The 21155-nt window shown below is 36.0% G+C and overlaps 1 protein-coding gene across 2 annotated transcripts in view; it reads left to right on the top strand.

The window, feature by feature from the left end:
• Nucleotides 1-21155, top strand: part of KCNN2 (potassium calcium-activated channel subfamily N member 2) — a 75653-nt gene that overhangs the window by 19621 nt on the left and 34877 nt on the right. For both annotated transcript variants that reach the window (XM_027652544.1, XM_027652543.1), the window contains exon 4: nt 2289-2707. In XM_027652544.1, the coding sequence (XP_027508345.1) occupies nt 2289-2707 (419 nt within the window). The remainder of the gene's footprint in view (nt 1-2288; nt 2708-21155) is intronic.

The following is a 21155-nucleotide window of genomic DNA, read 5'->3' as shown; positions in this document are numbered from 1 at the left end:
TTCTTTAGCTTAATTCAACACTGAGTGTCTTTGTCTTCTATAATATTGCAGTGGAGGTAGGAACTGTATCTAAGTGTGGTGGCTTGACCTTGGCTAGACCCCCACTCAGCCACTCTTTTGCTGTCCCTCCTCAACAGGACAAGGAGAGAAAATAAGATGAAAAAGTTTGTGAATTGAAATAAAAATGGGGAGATCCCTTACCAATTACTGGCACTGGAAAAACAGTCGCAACTTGGGGAAAATTAATTTAATTTATTGACATTTAAAAGTAGAGTAAGATGGTGAGAAATAATGGCAAAAACCACACTGCCCTACCCCACTCTCTCCAAGATGAACATCTTCACTCCCAGCTCCTTTATCTTCCCCTGCATGAGTACAGGGGTTATGGGGAATGGGAGTCTCTCCGTGACAGTTTCTCCTTGCCACTCCTTTCTCCTCATGCTTTTTGTGTGGTCCAGTGTGGGTCCTCTCCATAGTCTGCAGCCCTTCAGGGTAAATCTACCCTAGCATGAATCCTCCATGAGCATTAGTTCTTGTAAGGAGAATCTTCTGCAGTGTGGGCTCTCTACAGGTGAGGTGACAGTTCCTTTGGGAAATATCCACCTTGCTCTGGAGTGGTCCTCTCCATGGGCTTCAGGGAAATACCTCCTTTAGCATGGTCCTCTCCAAAGCCTGCAAGGAAGTCTCTGTTCCAGTGCCTGGATCACCTCCTCCCTTTCTTCTCTGACCTTGGCATTTCCAGCATTGTTTCTCACACCTTTTACTCTCACTCCTCGCTGCCTGGGCAGCATTTTGCCCTTTCTTAAATATGCTTTCACAGAAGCACCACAAGCTTCAATGATGAACTCAGCTATGTCCTGCAATGGGTACGTTGCGGAGCAGCCCCTGACCTCTTTTTGCTGACACCACTCCTGCAGCCACCCCCAGTACCAAAATCTTGTCACTTACACTGACTGTAGTAAGATGGAGGGAAAGAACATAAAAAACAAGTCCACAAAGACATAAATTTATTTTGATTTGTTGTGCTCCTTACTATGGTTAACTTCTTTATTTATTTTGGTATCAGTTCCACTATGATAAAGTTAATTTAAGGTTATCACTACTCTAAACAATTTCAGTAGAGCAATTTTATGAAAAACAGACTAAACTTATAGTGAGGAGGATGTAGAGTGTGTTTTTGATCGCTAAAAACCACGTACAGAGAAATCAGGCTTGTATTTTTAAACTCCTGAAAGATGGAAAGGGGCAGAGAACAGTGCAGATGAGTGTCTTTTCCACTGCGTATATAGTGTTTAGCTTGCTGAAAGTACTTTTCTTCCATTAGGGAGTACATTGTGTTCTTTGCCTTCTCACCCATCATTTTTAAATAATCCAATTTTAAAAATCCTGCAAAAGTATTTTTATTTCCTATTAACTATTTGCTGAACAGCCTTGTTTAGATTCAGACTGTAGTTGATGAGAAGGTCTTTTTCTGTCATTGAGATTGTATCTTCTTTTTACATATGGGTTATGTTCCTCTCTAAAAAGTTGCCTATTTGCAAGTTCTTGCATACCTCAACTCTCTGTTAGTGGCAGGTGTTGTTTGATTAACAAGGTGAAGGCCTTGACTGTGCAACAACCAGCATGTGCATTTAATTTTCAGCCACTAGTGGACATCACCCAACTACCTGGGCTACTCTGATATTTGCTGGACATTACTTTTTGTATTTTCACCATGAGATATCATTTTGAGTATTTATGCACTTTCTTACATCATTTTACAGTTTACATGATTTAGTATTGGTGCCTTAAAGACAACTGGGATGGTTCTATAAAAGCTGTAATATCACCTTGGCTGAAATATGGATATGCTGTTGTGCAGGCTTAACGTTGCATCTTTTAAAGTATTTTTAATTTGTATTTTAGATATCAATTCTGAAAACACTTAAATAAGTCTCAGTTTTATGAACTTAGAGTAAACAATTGATTTTGAATGAACAAGGCTTAGTTAGTCCAGAATTTTATCAAAAATTACAATGAAACAAAATATGAAGAATTCTTAGTAAATAATATATGAAAATTTAGCATCACGTGCAGTCTTAAAAATAGGTCTTGAAAAAATTCTTTTTGTCTTAACCAGAGTTATCTTTCTCTTCATAGTGACGTAGTAATGTCATTTTCTGAAATGGCATACTTTTTTCTTTTTTAGTGGTCATTGGCAGCTCTGAAAGCTATGGTATTTTAAAATGGAATTATAACAAGTTTTGTTAATGATGTACTAAAGTTAACCTTATATTTTATTATTTCAGTTGTTCATGGTGGACAATGGAGCAGATGACTGGAGAATAGCCATGACTTATGAGCGTATTTTCTTTATCTGCTTGGAAATACTGGTGTGTGCTATACATCCCATACCTGGGAATTATACGTTCACATGGACAGCCCGGCTCGCCTTTTCTTACGCTCCATCCACAACAACAGCTGATGTGGATATTATTTTATCTATACCAATGTTCTTAAGACTATATCTTATTGCCAGAGTTATGCTTTTGCATAGCAAACTTTTCACTGATGCCTCATCTAGAAGCATTGGAGCATTAAATAAGATAAACTTCAATACCCGTTTTGTTATGAAGACTCTAATGACAATATGTCCAGGAACTGTACTGTTGGTTTTTAGTATCTCATTATGGATAATTGCTGCATGGACTGTCCGAGCTTGTGAAAGGTAAGGTTGTTTTGTTTGTTTAGTTCTTTCTATCTGTGTTTCTGTTTTTCCCTATTGTTTTGTCTCTTAAGTTTTGAATTCTTGGGACCTAAATATTTATTAGAATGGGGCTCCCTAGTCCTTCGTATTTTGAGTGGTGGGTGGTTTGTATTCTGTAACAGAGATTGTCAGGAGTTGTTTGCCTTTTATTCTGAAGTACTTCTGCAGAGAGGTTTGTGACCCACTGTTTACTGTAGCATTACAGTTTGATGTCGGTGTTTTGATATAACTTAAAACAGTGGACAGATATCATAAAATGTATTTAAGAATAGTTGTTGATATTTTGCATTGATAATTGATAATTTTCATTTATTTTGTTTGTAATATAAATCTAGTGAGGATAAAACAGGGGGGGTGTAATTTGAGTTTTATCGTGCTGTTAAAAAAAACTAGCAAAACACTTTTGAGAGGTTGGCAAATCAGTAAAGGAGAACAGGAAGAGCACTTGCAGTGATATAACTCTTTCCTTCCTCCTCTGAAAATCAGAAAAAAGTGCATTTGAGAGTCAGACTTATGTTCATTTTGTCTAGTTTTCCAACCTCCCCTTCCCATAGACTTTAGTGTAGGTGTAGAATAAATGGCTATCAGTGTTGACAGCTTGAAATTGAGTTTCTCAAACATAGCTTTAACAAAAAAAGAAATGAGCTTCTGATTGCATAGAATTGCTTAGGAATATGAGATTGGTTAACTCTAAGAAGACAATTAGGATGATTCTGTATGGAAGATTTAATGCCTGAGACAGCTCCTGGATCCTGGAATGGATTTTCCTTACTGAAGCTGGAAGATCATCAGCATATTTAAAGCATTTCTGCTGCTGGTTGTTGTCCGTTTTACTTTTCCGGTTCCTTTCCGTGTCTGCCCATTTTAGAAGCAGTTTAGGGAAGTTACTTGTGACAACAAGCTGATTTAAATCAGCAGTTAAATTGCACACCAACTGTTCTGCTTTTGTTACTTTTTAAATTACTTCTTGCATTACTTCTCAACCTGTTAAAAAGAAAAATATCTGATCTTATAAACTGAGTGTAGAAATTGTGTTGTTGTAGTTTTATTGTTAAAATTGCTAGAATTGTGGAGTGTAGTTTGTTACAGTAGGCGCTTTATGTCAATGTCTTTACATCATATATAAGACTAATAATTTAAGAGTATTCTGAAAACCCCATGTTAAGAATAACATAATTTCAAAACATCCCCCATGGTGCAGCAGAGGAGCACCCTAGATTTTGTCTCAATCTATAGTAACTGTGCTTTAATAAGCGCATTCTTATTTCAGATGTAATTGACTTCTGCAAAGTATCTCCTCTTTGTCTCATATTCTTGGCTTCTGTTCCTACCAGGTTTTTTCAATAGAGTTACTGCTCAGGAATTCTCAAGTGTCTACTCAGGCATTTCCCAGACTGTCACTTCTTAAGTGATTTTGAATAACTTAAGCATCCATTGCTATCACACTTTTACATGTAACTGGTGGTGATAGTTTTTAGTATTCAGCATTAAATAATTATTGTGTTATTAGCTTTTTAATACGTGTGCATTCTAAATAAGCTTGTAAAACTTGTGCCTCTCACAGGGAAAATTACTAAAAAATAGCAACTTCTGTTTGATACACATTTGTAAAACATATTTATTTCTCTTGTATAAAGATGGCTGGACAAGAAGGTGTAGTATATAAGTAATACTAAAAATAAAAGAAACAAAAACCACCTCACCCATTTTCCAGTCAGGGAGAGTGAAGGCAACACTCCCATAAAGTTTTGATTTTGTGTGTTTATTTGTATTTGGAAAGTGACACAATTCTGCATCACTGTGATCCTGGGAAGAAGGTTATTTATTTGGTTAGATAAACTGAACTCAGGGTTGCAAAAAGCTGAATTTTCTTCAACTCTCTGCTAAACTAGTAATGGATTTTCCACATTTTACTTTGCAGTTGCTGTTCTTGAAGTGACTGTAATGGTTTGGATGGTAGGCTGGATAGCTACAGACTCCTCTAAAACTGAAACAAAAAACAACTAAAAGCAAGTTAAATATAGATGTGAGCATCAGATTAGTATGTCCCTAGCATAATTACCTTCTGTGAGTGGAGTCCAGTCCAAGGTTATTTTCCTTCACATTTAAAAAAAATGATTAATTTTATGTTTCAAAAACACAAAATGGGATGTATTTTTGCCTTGGGAATTAGATACTTATGTCATTCATGCTAGCCAATTTTGCATGTTTTGACTCAGATTTTTCCTTTGAGGGAAAAATGTTTTTGTTTTGCCAAATGAATGATACTGGCTATGGATACCAGTTAATCCTTAGTCCATCAAAAACAGCTAAATCCATGGCCCATAGAGAAGTACCTTTTTAAAAAAAAGCTTTCAGAGGAAAACCGGAAACCCCCACACATTGGAATGCTCTTAACACTCTGCCAATTGAAACTAAACATCCCTTTTTTGCATAGCTGGGAACAGATACAATAGCCATTTATCATGAGAAAGGACAAATATGGCCACTTTCTGTGCTGTGTAGAGATCATAGTCCTTAGAAGATGTCTCCCAAGATCTTAGTGGCTTTGATTTGCTCAGTAGTTAAAAGTTGAGTTTACAAAAATAAAGTACATTTTTTTTCAACTGCTCTTAAGTTGATCTTTTTCTTAAATTTAAGTAGAGGTTTTTTGGGTTTTTTTTTTGCAATAGACTATTTTATGTACACAAAATTATCCTGAAAATAAATGTTATCATTGGAAGGAGTATTTGCTGTTCCACTTAAGAATATATAGGAAAACATAATGAATTTGATACATTTAACAGAAATTAGGAATTTGGTTTGATGAGGGATGATTTACATTAATGAAATCTGATGGTGTTAAATGTTTCTCTGCATCACTCTATCACCAAACTCAGCAAGTTTCTATTGTACAGAAGCTTTACATAAAAGTTTACCCTAGTGGTTTTAGTATTTCTTTGGTGTATTAAATCATTTAACTGACTATTCAAATTGGAACAGGATGATGGTGATAATATTTAATAGGTTAAAATATTGGAATTTTTTAGTTCAATAGAAAATTGAAATGTGACAATTGAATAGGAAAGATTCTCATTCTATTCCATGTTCTCAGTGAGGAGGGAAATTGAAGTAGGCAGTGCCCTTTACCGTGAAGTTGTGTGTGCTCAGCAAAAGCTGTTGCTGCTAAATGACAACCTGATTTTGAGATTGTTCTTCTATTGAAAGTCAGGCTTTTCTTATTGCAGGCTGTCCTGGGAATAGGAAGGGAAATTTGGAAGCACTGATTTTCATAGTGAGGAAGGTAACATCATTATCCATCTCTCTGAAGACAATCCTATAGAGACAGGTCATGGGTTGAGCCAGGCAAGTCGACTGCCTGAAAAAAGACTGGTCATCTGACTGATCACTTGATATACACTGAACTAAGACAGGGCATGTGTCTTTCTCAGTGCCTTAATGTCTGTATTGTTAGCTCCCAGAATGCTAATTATAGCAAGTGACACTTTGGGTTGGTGAGCAAGGTATTTTCCAGAACTTCAGTATAAGGTCATCCATGAGGGCAGAATGTGGTACAGATAATGGTGGTGGACAGCCAACTGAGTATAAACGGGTTGCTAGGGCTGCAGAGTGATCTAGCTGAGGAAATCTCTAAAGAAAAGGTAGGGAAAGCATGAAGTGTTGGATACACAGTGCCAGAAGCTCTTACTGGTTTATTGCTCAAATTTTTATGTCTGTTTTGAACAGAAGATTACATTGCATAGGTTTTAATATCTACCTTCTCGTTGCCAGCATCCATATATTGTTGTCTGTCATATATGGGCTTCATAATGAAAATCTAAATTTTTTGTTAGATCTAACTCAATAGATTTTTGACTATGTTACTTTCATAATGAAATATAAGCCCTGCAAGCAACTTACTTTTTGCAGTCTCCCACACAGATCTTGTTGCTGAAAATAGCTCTGTGCATGGTCATCAGTTGTTTATAGCAGTAAAAACAGAAAAATTTGATTTCTTAAGAAAAAGAAAGTTGATATGTATAGCATTATGTCATTGAAAAAGCTGACAAATTTGCTTCACTCTTCTGTAGAACTGTCTCTGCTGTGAGAAGTGTACTGCTTTTCTAGGTGGAAGGTAGTTGCTCATGTTGATTTGTTATTTTTTTCTATATGAGGGAAGAAAGAATCTTGTTTTCTGTATACATGGCAATAATGTGCCCGTGTATCAAGGCAGTATGAACTACATGTGCCCATGTTACACTGTTGTACATCCAGGCAGCTCATATCACATGCCCAGAGTTACTGTGGATTTGCAGCAGCAGAACTGAAAACAGAACTTGATTTTCTTCTTCTGCAGAGAGCACGTTTTTGGCACCGTCTTTGGTTCTGTCTGCACCTCTCTTTAACTTCTGGCAATGAAGTCAGTTCAGATTGAGTGGTTTGTTTAGTCAGCATTTCTTTCTTCTGTCAGGTTATGCTGTGTATTCTTTCCTTGTTTTAATAAAAACAAATTCAAACAAACAAAAAAACCACACAGAAAAAAAATCCATCAGTGTGTGAAGGTGAAACCTTTTCTGCTTTTTGCTCATCCTCATTTTCTACAAATAAATATCTGTCTTATTTGTTGGAAATATGATGCCATCACAAAGTTTCCAGTAAGCAGGTCACACATGACAACTGGGAGGCAAATGGTAAGAATTCATTTGATACAAGCAAGTGGATACACTGACACTTTCAGTTGTAATTCGTTCAGGAAAAAATGTTTCTTAGCTGTCTAATTTTCTCTCAATATTTATTTCAGTTCTTTGCTTGTCTTGAGGACCTTATCTGACATTGTACACTGCAGGCATACTCCCAGGGCCACACTCCTGTGGAAATTGCTTTTAGCATTCTCTACAGTGCTATTGTGAAGATTCTTTTTCTTCGTTGAAAAAAACCCCAAAAACCAAAATAAACAAACAAACAAAAAACCCACCACCACCAAATAAAAACAACCCAAGCCTGTATATTTAATTTTAAACCTGTTTTTATCCTCAGAAGGTCAGAAACAATGACATTTATTTTTTTTTTCAGTCTCATGACTGTCAACAGATCAAATAGTGTTTATGTGTGGACAGTGCTGTCTGTTTATCATGGTTCTTTACCTTCACTTGGCTCTAGGCTCACTAAAACTAGATGTGCTACTTGCAGTCGGGTTTCTCCAGTGGTGGCAAAAGTTAACTGTTAAATATTCAAAACAGTGAGCAATGATGACCCATCATCATCCTGCCTTGCACCTGTGCCGTGAATGAATGGTTCTCTGCCTACTAGTTTTCATTCCTGGTTTTGCAAACTGAGTGTAGATTAACTGTAAATGTTAGGTTACTGGTTTATAATATTTAAATCTCAAAGCAATTAATAATTAAAACCAGATGTAACAGGTTACATTTTTTGTTGCAATTGTTATCAATAGACATCAAATCTATTGTTTTTTCCAACAATGAAGGCAACAAGGTAGTCTGTCACAGTTGTTCTGCTGCTACTTGAAGACAGAACAGTTTATGTACATTTAAGGGAGGAAGCACAGGCACCTATTCTAATGCATGTGGAGTTTGATTGCTGTTCTTTTAAATTCATGTTTTACTTCCCTTTGGAGTAATGCTGTTTATTCTCAGAAAAATAATTTTGGGAGTATAAGTAAGCATGTACTCTTCAGGTTTCTTTGGGTTATTAGAGTTAGCCTTATAGATATGGCAAGTAGCAATAGCTTGTGCAGTGTCAGTGGATAATCATTCCTTCACAAAAATGTATCAATCCAAGTTAGATTGGTGGGTCTCTAGTCCAAAAATAGCAGACCTAACTTTGAGGAAAATAGTGCAAAAGAAAAAAAGTTAAAAAAACAAGTGAAAAAAATCTCCTTGCTTACTGAAAAAAAGATTTTATATCTGTTTTTCACGGTCATCTAACTAGACTAGGAAAACTTTTTTTTAGGTTAAAGTCCATCTTTTTTTTTACGAAGCATTTATGTGTACAATGGTTGTAGAGCAGAATGAAGTGGAAAAGCTCATGTATAGTTCCAAGAATGGTGAACAAAGTAAGAACTATTTCTGTAAATAGAAAAATCAGAAGAGAATGAAAAGAGTTACAGAGGAGTACTTACCTGTTATTAAAGACAAAATGATTTCTTTTTTTCATTAATCTTCAATCTATAAAACATAATTCAGGGAAGAGTCTTTGTTCTGGTAAGTAAGAATGATTGTACACATTCCAAATTCCTTCAGATAGGAAAGCAATTTATGGAATTTTTTTTATCATTATTTCTTTACTGGATCCAAAGTTACATCCTCTGATCCTTGTATTTTTAAATGTGGTAGATAATTTTATTCCCTAATTTTAATCAGCACTTTAAATTATTCAGAATATTTTACTTCAAAATGAGTCAGAACTATTTCCCATAATACTTCAAAAGCAGTTCTTAGAAAAAGGTCATATTGAAGCAAAAAACAATTTCTTGTCACTCAAAATATAATTTGTTGCTCCAATAGTTTAATGTGTTTGAAAAATGCACCCTGAAATGTGAATTTAAGCTTTACTATTGATTTTCTTTTGCTTCTTGATCTGATGAACAGGGCACAGTGAAAAGTTCAGTCCATGGTTGTCACTTCAGTGCTAATAAACAGCCAATATGCTGACTGAACTCTGACCTCAATTATTTAAGAATTGCTTTTATTGGGAATTTACAATTCTATGCTAGAAACTCAAATCTATAAGGTCAATAACAGTATATAGATAGTGCTGGGGAATGACTCAGTTTAGGGGAATTAGAGATTTTATGGAGGGAAATATAAACAGGTGCTTTTTCAATATTTTATATATTCTTTATTTTCCTTTTCTCTGATCCTTACCCTCTTAACTTGTTGTCTCAAACATTCAGATTTTGGGTTTTTTTTGCTTGGGTAGTTTTTTTTCTTGAAGAGTTCTAAACTCTTTCTTGAAGGATTCAAAATCAGCTTTAGTTTTTACTACAGCTGTTCTTGAGAAAGTAGGTGATTTGCAGCAAATTGGTAATAAATATTGCAGAGACATCACACTAGTGGCCAAGCCATGCTTACAACTTTTGCATATAGTTAACACATGTATGGGAAGTACAGCAGATCTTTACTACCTATAGAGCTTTACATATTTATAGGTTCTTTTAGTTTTTATCTGGTAGTTTGTTACTGTTTTTTTATGCAGAGCTGAAAAAGCCTTATATTGGAACTACTAATTCATACGATCCCAAACAGTGTCACCTTCAGTACAATTCAACTATGTACAAAAAACCATAATCCTTACGGAACCATTTGATATTCAAATCTGTGACAAAGTTTAACAGCAGTTACAGAGAGCCCTAACTTTTTATCATACTGCAGACCAGTGACCAGTGAGGGAGAATGTCCCATCACTAGAGCATTATTGAGGATATATCCCTTCTTTGGCATTATTGATGATATCTTGAGGTGAGAAATGGCATCTTCTTTCTCTTAGTGGTAGTAGAAAAGGGCACAGTTCTGCCTGCATGAATTGATCTGTCTTGCTGAATGTAAGAAATTAGTGCTGCAGGAAATAGGCACTACCAAACTAGAGTGATGTGTATGGCAAGGATAAGGGAGTCTTACCTTGACATGATACCCCCTGCAGCAGTCTGTGAGAGGGGCATGCTTGTCACATGCAGCTGTCTCTGAGGAGTCAGGCCGAAGGTTGTGTCTATCACCTTTTTTTCCTGTTCCAAGAAGCTCACTCTTAGTATTTGTATTTCTTTCTGACGTGCTTTTATATATTAAAAAAAGATTGTTAGTCAAAGGAAGAGTGTCAGAGTGGTAGAAGGAAGTACATTTTGCCTTCTATATTCACTGCAAGTGGCAAGGCTCTTCCCTGTTTTGGCACAAAAACCCCAGGAATTCTCATATCCTGATATTAATATTTTGGAAAAACTTCAATGGTATTTCTGGACTGAAATCCAGACTCCTTTTCATTTTATTTATACTGATGGTCCTGGTTAAACCCCAGCTGGCAACTCAGCCTCCCAGAGCCATTTGCTCAATTTTCCCCCCAGTGGGATACCCTTCATTCAAACATTTGTAGTGTGTTTTAGACGTTTGTATTTGGGCAGCTGATCAGAAAAAATGCATTAAGTTTTTAAAAGATGTTTGTTCTCCTTTTTTCTCCTCAACTATCAGTGGGGTGTGTCTGTGTTCCTGGGATCTCACTGTTCTCAGTTGTGCAGTGCTCACTAAGAATGATTTTGGAGTTAGGGCCATGATATTCTTCATATTTTAACTGTGCAAGTGTTGGTGTGTATTATCACCTACATTTGTGTTTCTGAAAACGGTGTTGTTATACTAGTTCAGAGCTTATAGGCTGATCAATCAAGAACATTCCTCAATTAGAAAATAGGACGTGAATCTACTTGCAGTTGTTTTTCTCTAAAACTGATATCTAATATTTCTTTTTAAGCCTTGTTCTGTGGTAAATGAAATCCATGGGCAGAATTTCTATGGATTTCCGCAAGAGTGGTTCACTGAATTGAAGTATATTAATGGAAAACTGAAGCTATCAGTGCAATGTGAGTTGGACAAGCATCTTGGATTATTTAAGTTGCAAGCTTCTGTGTTGGGGGTTATCTTTGAACTGTGTTTGCACACTGCTTAGCACAGTGGTATCAAAGAATAACACTTACATATACGATATTGCAGTACTAACAAATGTAATACTTTCTATTGAGGAAAAAAAGGAGCTAAACACTTCTGAAAATTGGTGGTGTTCAAATGAAGATGAATACCTAGAGCAGTTCAAGAGGAACTGTTCAGTTTTGATCAATGCTGACCGTGCTGACAGCTCGTGCTGAGAACACTGCCCAGGCCGGAATCACACCCTGCTAGCTGGCTTGTTTTCCCTGCCTACTCACTGCCCATATGGAGCAGTCTGAGGTGAGAGCCTCTGAGGTCTCACTTGCAGAGAGGAAGATATGTTCATGTCAGTTTGGTGGTGGGGCCTTAAAGTCCACTATCTAGTAGGATCAGTGACCTTGTGCTGCTGTTAGGTGTGTGCAGGCACTGTGCGCAGCACTGCGCTGCAGTTGTACATCAGGCTAAGCTGGAAAGGCCTGGCACTAAACAGAGGTCTCTGTACTGTACTTTCCTACAGGGTGTTTGTGACACGGGGCTTAAGTGCATCTTCTATTGCCAGGCTTGACAGCAAAAGAGACCAATCCCTAATCACTGGGAAGGTGCAATGAAAGTAAAAAGTACTACAAATGTTCCAGAGTAGCAGCTACCTAAATAAGAACACACACAGTAATAGAGGGTGGCAGTGGCATGGGGCTCGTTTGAAACCTGATGCAGAATCTGTGGAAGACCGTGGGCTTGCATTAGCTCAAAGGCCTTCGATGATAGGGCTAAAATGATTGCATCCTGCCTGTGTAATCATGGAAATCATGCCAAGTTGTTGGGATGAGCTTTGCGTACAAACTTAAGTGTCAGTGTCAGTAATTGTATACAGCTCTGAAAATAGGTTTTGCAATACTGGGAAATAGGGGTGCATGGCAGAAAAAAATCTGCAGCACTCTTACTGGCATGAATGTGCATGAAAATCAATGTTATCATCACCTCAGGATGTCTATCTGAGTACACTTCTGTGTAAGAGAAAAGAAAAAGGGAGAGAAGAATATCTGCCAGTAACTGTGAATAACATAGCTGTTCTTTGGGGGGGAAGGGTTGTTTGTTTTCAAAAGTTTTATTCAATCCATTATTTCACTAAATACTGATAACTTTGACTTGCAAAAGACTACTTAAAAGGTGAAAAATAACAGTAAAAAACTGTATGCTGTCTTTGAAGCAATAAAACATATTGTGATACATAAACAAGAAATGGCAGAATTATAAAATCTGTAGCTGTAGAACAGAAGATTTTTATTAATATTAATGTTGATGTGGTGTTCTATGATAAATGTGATTACCTGAAAGTGTAAACAAATTATTCACTTAATGTAAAGTGAATGGAATTAATAGTGTGTATGCCAGAACTGCAAGACTGTCTGTCCCTGTCTTAGGAATGCAATGATGTATTGTTCAACAGTGCTTGTTTTGTTACAATAGTGTAATAAAGCAGGCTATGATAATGCTAAAGAATATTCTTAATAATTTTAAACCTGAGTAGATTCAAATGTAGTTCCATAGTTTTTGTTTTGTCTCATTAGACTGGCTGCATTAAAAATATTTTGAATTTTAGGCAACCTTGGAGTCAAAGCAGAAAGGTTTTATAAACCTAGGAATTGAGAGTTGTGTGTAAGACTGACTAAATGAGCTTAATCTTTCAAAGATCAGGATTGTATATAAGATTGGGATACTAAAGTCTCTCTTTTCCAGACCCATCTCTGCAATTCAGGGGTTTTCACTTCCTACATTTATGCTTCAATATCCTTATCTGTAATGCTGTAATCCCTCTTTTGGGGCAGATAGTTCAGGCATCTTCAAAAGGAACTCTATGAGCAGGGTGTGTGCAGCTTGAAAGTGCAAAACAGTTATTACTTACTATAAGTAAACCACCCAAAGGCTAAGCTGGAATTTAGTGAATTAGTTGACCAAACATTAGGGCATTCACCATCCCAGTAAGAAACCAGAGACTTTGCTGGCCATGCAGGAGTGAGCTGGCAGTGAAGGTCTGGCCTCTGCAGCTCTCTTTGTGCTGCTGCATTGTCACCTCTTGCCGTACTGCTGAGGTATTGAAGGTTGGAAGGTCCTCCCTGGCCCCAGTCAGACCAACCAGCCTGGCTGGTCTTCTGTTTTGTTGTTGGGCGGGGTTTGTTTTGTTTTTCTTTGTTTGTTTGTTTTGTGGTTCTGTTTTTTTGTTATTTGGTTTTTGTTGTTTAGTTGGTTGGTTTGGGGTTTTTTTTAGGGCTTTATACCTTTCGTCATTGGGAATGACCTCCAATCCTTGAGCTACAGACCATACCTCTCAAGGAGAGGGGTGGTAGTTCCTTTTAGTTTAAGCAAAATTTAGTGAGTATTACCCAAGGCACTGCTCGTTTATGCATAGCCATTTTGGAACACGGTTAAACATTTGCATCTTGCTACTTGAGCACAGTAGCTGAACTCTGATTTTATTTCACCCTTGTATCTTTGGCTGTGTGTTCCATTATAGGATCAGAGGCAGACTAAGACATAAGGGACACAGTTTCAAAGCAATGTGCTTCTATCATTGCACAGTAGAGCAAACAGTTAAGCAGAGATGTGACTAAAAATCTTGAAAAGTTTGGGACTCAGCTGTCAAAACCTGTGTGGTTGAACTGTAACTTGGTGATCTCATGCTCTCTAAACTAGTTAGTTTGTGCCATGAAAATCCATGTTCCGGAATGGGTACTGATGGAATAACTGGGTAAATTGTGAAGGAGTTCTGTGATATGAAAGTATTATTTTTCATAAGACTTTAACCAGTACCTAATTATTATCTTTAAAGTCTATGATCCTTTTAATAATTATGGGAGAGAGACCTCACAGGAGTACTTTGTCTTTGCTTGCAGAAAGAGCTATGAGCCAGTAATGCTTTTCTGCCCATAGTTTCCTTTCTTTAGCTGTCCCATATGATCTGGATGTTTTTTAAATGAAATGAAACATCAAATAGTCAAAATACATTGTTGCCTTAGCTGCTGTAAAAATGTTTAACAGAAGAATTTTTTTGAAGAAGGAAGAAACAATATCTTAGTCCCATTACAACTTAATGCTGATTGAGAAGAGGATTTTGGCTGAGCATGTTTTCCTTTTTTGGCTTGTTTTCTACTGCTATTGCCTCTCTTGTAGGTATAGGATAGATATAGGACATGAATTCTAAAGGAAAGATGCTACTGCCTTGGTCAGCTCTGGTAAAAAGTATGGAAGAGCATGGAAGGTATTTTGGTTAATAATCAAGGCGTGTCAGAAGGATCATCAGCTTTGTTTTGAATTCAGTAGCTGGCTCTAGTACATCTGAAGGAGAAACTTAAACATGGGTTTGTAACACATTGGCACACCAACTGCTGAGCTTGCAGTGGGATAGGAGACTGTTGAGTTTACTCTTGTGCAGGTGCTACTTGGAAAGTGCACCGTCAAGCTTCAGTCTTACTTTTGGTGGGTAGAGGGATGACATTAATCTTTTTCCTGTGTTCTTTAGTCACTGTGTTCTTTGTTGTTATTGAATAACCTAAATTTACCAGTTTGTAGACACTCTAGTTTAATTGACCTGACCTGAGAATTGTCTGGAATATTTTTCTTTCTGACCTTAGTATCAGTCCAGGGGCTGGACTACATGTTTTTGGGCATGCAGTAGTACCTGTGGGAAACAACTTTGCAAATGATTTATATCAAGTAATAGCCTTCTGATAAAAACAGTTTATCTTTCCACTACATTTCAGAAAGAAGATAGTGAATGTTCTAATTCCTCAGGTTAAAGGTGACCTCTTATTATTTCATAAGGAAGGCAATGGATGTAACTGGCAAAATTTCTCACAATCTGAAATTAGAGATGTGACATTGCCTGAAATTGAACAGAGATTTCAGATCAAGTATTCATGCCCAAATATCTTTTCCTTTTAACTCTGTTTTTAGTCATTCATCTTTTCAGAAAATCATCATACACCTTCAGACTAATGAGCTTCTAAAATGTAAGCCCGACTGTTTAAACTTTGATGTTAAATTGCACTCTTTCACAGTTGCTTTTTTCCAAGGTTTTCAAAGGGAAATTATATGTTACATTTAGTTAATTGAACACCAAAGATACTTGTCAGCTCTCAGTAATACCTGCAGCATTAATTTTCTTCCTTTCCCAAACCTACAAGCATTTAACAAAGGTTATGCATAGTAATTCTTGATAATACTGCTTTAAGAGTGGTATTTGCTCCTTGCAAGCAGATCACATCGGTGTTGCCTTCCTCATTCTTTGTGTACTGGGAGGCAGAAGACCTGCTGACGCAATCAATGTACCACAGCAGGACACTGTTGTCCTTTGGTGATTGTATTTCTGATGTCAAGGAGTGTGATATCGCTTGATTTTTAGAAAATGAGTTCTAGCATAATAGACCAAGAAGCAAATGCTGTGTTCTGGTGTTCTAGTGTGTGCTGGAGACACAGTAATCTCTACTACACCATCTATCAGTTCATTTTCATTTTTTTCGAAGGAAAATAAAAATTTAGACTAGAATAATGCTAGCACAATTTTAGTAGGAGCAATCCTAACACTTTTCTGTTATTGATGTAAGTGGCAGTAGCATTCTTGATAGTATAGAACACTGAAGCACATGTTTTAGTGTACCAACAAAAGTATGCTAAATATATGTAAATAATTTATAAAGGCATAAAAGCATTAAACAATGCAAATTTTAGTGACAAATTGCATTATTTAGTGATATAGAAGATGTTCTGTTTCTTGGAAATAGAGAGCATGAAATAGGGAATCCATCCTACAGATCTGTTGTGACCTTGACCAAAGTCATTTAAGTTCTTTACGTCTATTTCATGCAGCGAATTATGTTTACTGCTGTTGTTTGGTGTGATGTCCCTGCTCTGAATAACAAAATGACTTGAACTTAGGGAGCAGAAAGTTTTATTAAACTCTGTTCACAGTGCTGATGCTTTTGTATTGTTTCAAATTATTGTACAGGTAGAGATACAATCTAACTACACTCACTTTGAGGAACAAGTTGAGAGGTGTGAAAATAGAGGAAATGTTGTTATTTCTACTTGCTTACGTTTTTCTTTCATGTGCTTTTGGGAAAGATGTTCAAAAAACATAAGCCATTCCCTGCAGAGGTCTGTGTGGCTGTACCGCAGCTCCACAACTACTTCTTCAGTCATAACTCCAGAACCTAAAGGAGAAACTGACTGAAGCTGGATGGCATGGAAAACCAAGACTGTATATCTCATTATCCAGGGATTTTTAATCCATATACTTAGAATTCTTTCTCCTCTTTCCTTTTGGGGGACTTCTGACTGAGTTTCTGAAACTCAAAGGGTGCAATCTAAAGAAAACCAAGATTTTTTTCTTTTAAAGATGAAAGATAATTTTACTTTTAGTCACATAATTTCTTGAGTTCTCTAAGAGGTAACACTCAAATGTAGTCAAACTAATAGAGGAAAACTTTTCAGTGTATAGATATGTACACATATATCATACTCGTTTATATATTTTTATAATGAAACTTTTGTAGCTGCAAAGATATAATTTACGTATAAAGTGACCTGTACTCCTCTAAAATGAGACAAACATCTTCAGTTCAGTGTCTAGTTTTATTCTTTGTTTTCCAAACCGAGCATTTTCTGCTGAGATCTCCGACTTGTTTATTCTTTAATGTCATGGATTTTTGCTAATAGAATAAGATGTCTTTGACCTGTAAGCTGGTTTCCATTACTTATTTAAAATGAGGGGGAAAATACCCCAAACAAATATACCCTTTTTTGATGCTTTCAAACTGTAATTTCAGATACTGTTTATGAAGCAGAACAGGTGAAGCAGTTAAGATACCAGAAAAGTTTGAAAGTATCTGGTTCTAGCTCTCCAGTCACATTTGGAGTTCTTAAAAATGCCTCAATTGGTTTGAGTTTCTGTTGTAAATGTAAAGTCCTGTAGAAAGCCTATTGTGCCAAATAAATGAAAGGAGGAGGATTAATAGCTCCATAAGGGCAGCATTCTTCTTCCTAGAACTAGATCTGCTCACGCATATTATACATCCCTGTGTTTATCACATCTGTGAACTCATCTCAGTTCCAGGGCCAAGAGAGCACTGTAAATTAGATTTTAAGTTCGTTTTACATTTCTTCTTCCTGTTTGTACTCCTTGTTGCAATTCAGTACTAATTATGTTGACAGCCTTTATGAACCATTCCACAGTCTGAAAAAAGAGCAATTAGTTAAAACTGAATCTAGTTTTCATAGCAAGCCAGTATAGTTACAGACAGCAGGCCTAAATTCAAATGTTCCCATTCTACACATCCTTAGTTAAGCATGACCCTTGATTATGTGCTTGCCTGTCTAAATCTTGATGAAAGAACTGGGTTTAGGTGTGAAAGTCACATAGATAACTCACATACCCACTGTATGATTCACATGGACTTTGCCAGTGGCGTAAACAGTAGGCAGTAGATAATTTCTGGTTTATTAAAGGATTTTTCCAACATGTTTAACATATCTATTCCAAGACACGTTTCAAGTGTAGGTAGTGCAAAAGGTAAATTCAGTTGCCACACTATCCAGACTTCTCCCCTCCATTGCAAGATAGTAACATTATGTAACTGCTCTTTCTTGCTGAAAATGTCTTCTGCTCAGATTCCTTCAGAATTTCATTTTTTCTTCAGTGCTTTATTGAAATCTATAGAAATGCAGTCATAAAGTTTTAAGTGAAGGTGAAGATATTAGGCAACAAAATGGTTTTGGTAAAAATGAATTTTTCAGAAGAAAGTATCCTCTCCTGTTCATGGTCTTTAGAGAAAATACTACAAGTGTCTTTTTGTTTGGTAAACATTTGTCATTATAATCAGAATGATCCCTACTGAAATTATTCTGTTCTGAAAGCAAATAGCAAATAAACTAAAAATGCAAAATTATCAAAATCATAAACCCTGATTTTAATTTTTTAATGACAGAATTGGGAAGAAAATACAAGGTTCAGACTTCATGTAGTCTCACTTTCACATTATTACAGAATTTGATGGTAACATGCCAAGGCCTAAAGCAGAGCAAAGAAAACTGTAATTACATTTAGCATATTTAGCATATTATGGTGGAGGTCTCTTAAGCATTTTCTTTTTGGGTACATTTAGCTGGGTAATACATCTGTCTTCAAATGTGCCACTGCAGAGGTCAAGCAAATGAGAATGATATTCCTTTGTTATAATCACCAGAGTTAAGCATGACATGGATACTATTTTTGAAAACCTTTCTGAAACAATGGTATTATCTTGAATTTGGCTTGAGAAACTTGTGACAGAAGTCCATCCCATAGTTGATCCATGTACACACTTCACTGTAAGATGTACAGCAACACAGAGTCACAAAAATGTCTTCCACATCAATAGCCTTTCTCAGTCACTGCAAATGAACATCTCTAGATTAATCACAATAATTTACCCCAAAGTATTTTCCTAGCCTTCTAATCAATTTGATGAAAAGAAGAAAATTTAAAAAGGGAGAACCCTTTTTTTTCCCTAAATATTGACAACCTCACGCTGAAGTTTCATACATAAAAAAATAAGTGGAAAATATTTGTGTTACAAGTGCTTTCCTTGTTTCATTTGCCATATGGCAATATATAGCTATATTTTTATACTTTATGTTTCATAACTTTAAATGTACCAACTGGGCCCAGTACTTCATTAATGAACAGTTAATGAGATTTGGTACAACTTGCAACTGACTCTCAAAAGTACACAGACTTTGGGTTTGGAATTGTCTTTATAAATATTTGGTAAAATCTAGCTAGTGTCAAGCAGTGTAATTTAAAGGAGTTAAACTCTAAAAACAGTCTTTCCTTTTAATAAAGGACATTAAAATATATTCAAGGAACAAGTTCACTTTAACTGATTTAAGTTAAGCATGTGACTCCAGCAGTGTTCATGATACAGGGTGTGAGGCTACTCCAAATCTGAGGCAATCAATGAAATCTTTTGCACTGACTGCAGGCTTCTGCTCTGATTCAAACTTAGTAAATACCGTCTAGATTTTTTAAAATCTTTACTTATAAGCTGCTGTGCTGTATAAACCAGCTTTATTCTCCAATTTATACAGAAGTTACAATTTGATTAATCTGGTATTTTGTTATTTTATTTCCAAGGGAAAGGAAATTGGCATGGGCTTCTTTTTTTTTTTTAGTTTATTTTATTTTTGTCATCTGTTTCTAGTGTCCATTACATTAGAGAACATGCTTATGTTGGTAAAATTGTTGATATCCCCATGAAAACTGGACCAATAAAAAAAGAAAGGAGGCTTTATGGCCATGGACTTGTACTTTGTTTCTTTTTGTACAAGGCAATACATCAGCTTCTGCTGTAGAAAACCAAGATATTTAAAAATAGTAATTTGCATAATGATAAATGAAATTAGTTCTATAAGAGAAAAATAACTTGAGTGCTCAATTCGTCAGAAAGTCTTCCTGAAGAATTCAGCATAATCTTTGCTTTATAATTTCCCCTCCTCCTTTTTTGTCCACCCACTAAAAGGCTAACTTTTACCTAATTCTGATGGTTTATGCCAGAAAAAAAAAAGGTGGGCTTCATTTGAAGTGTATAATGATTAATTCTATTTCTAATTTCTAAAACTTCTATTTCTGAAGTTTTTCTTCAACAAATTATTTCAGATTCTTTAGATATCATTTGATTCTGATAATTTCAATTAAAAAAACCACCAAAAACAAAACAAACCCTAAATCTTTCCTCCTTCCATAGGAAGTTTATGTATAAAATAGTAACAGGGTATCTCCAGATATGCAAAATGCAAAATACAAGATAAGTGAAAATTTTAGAGGGGATAGAATTACTTGCTAGCAAATATAATTAATAATTCACAGTAGAGCTAATTTTGATTTTGAATGATTCATATTTCTATCATAACACAGCTTTAACCAGTGCTGTTGTATACTTTGAAAAATTAAAGCAACCCTTAAAAATAAAATTCCTTTTTATTGTATTGACAAATCTCAAAGATTAGCCTGTGTAAAAAATAATGGCTGCAGAATGGAAATACATACACCCCCATGTATCTTTAAAATAAGATTAAAACGTGCTGAAAAATAGAAGTTTTCCCTCAAGCTTGCTTATGTCACTTCAGTTTCCTTCTTTCATATTCATCAATTTTAGTAGTATATTAAATGTGTATTTATAGTAACTCCTTTTGCAGAACCATTTTTGAAAAAGATGATATACAGAACTACAGAAAGAGCAGGTCTTGGATATTTCATTTTATTTCTAATAGTCAGTGTGTTTGCAGTCTCCGTCCTTTCTGGATTACTTGTTGAATTTTGCTTTGAAAGCTGAGTTAATGTTTACTCAAGAGAGTGTTTGTCAAGGACAAGTTCCCTTTACCAGCTCCTATCCTAAACCCTTCAGACAGTATCTCTCTCCACTGGATTAAAGAGTCATGCTCTCTCCATTTTGAATTTAATTTAGAGTTCAAGTAGCTTCAGAAATGTATTTTGAGATACTTTGACAGCCTGTATCCTAACAGGTGGAACAGTGAGATGAAAATGTCGAGCTTGAAAAGAGCCTTAAAGCAAGTTTACTCCCCATGGTCAGTGCTCTCTCATTAAGCTGCTAAAGAGACAAAAGGTTGTCAACAGCTCTTTATCCTGGGCCGTGGCAAGCCTGATCGATTGCTTGTTCACTAAAAATTTTTCCTTGTTGCTTCACATATGGATGCTGAAGCATTTAAGAGGCTGTTTTGCTGCCTCAGGA

This window comes from Corapipo altera, unplaced genomic scaffold (assembly GCF_003945725.1).
Source record: "Corapipo altera isolate COAL_440 unplaced genomic scaffold, ASM394572v1 61286, whole genome shotgun sequence".
Classification (NCBI taxonomy): Eukaryota; Metazoa; Chordata; class Aves; order Passeriformes; family Pipridae; genus Corapipo; species Corapipo altera.
This window is presented reverse-complemented; position numbering and strand designations above follow the sequence as displayed.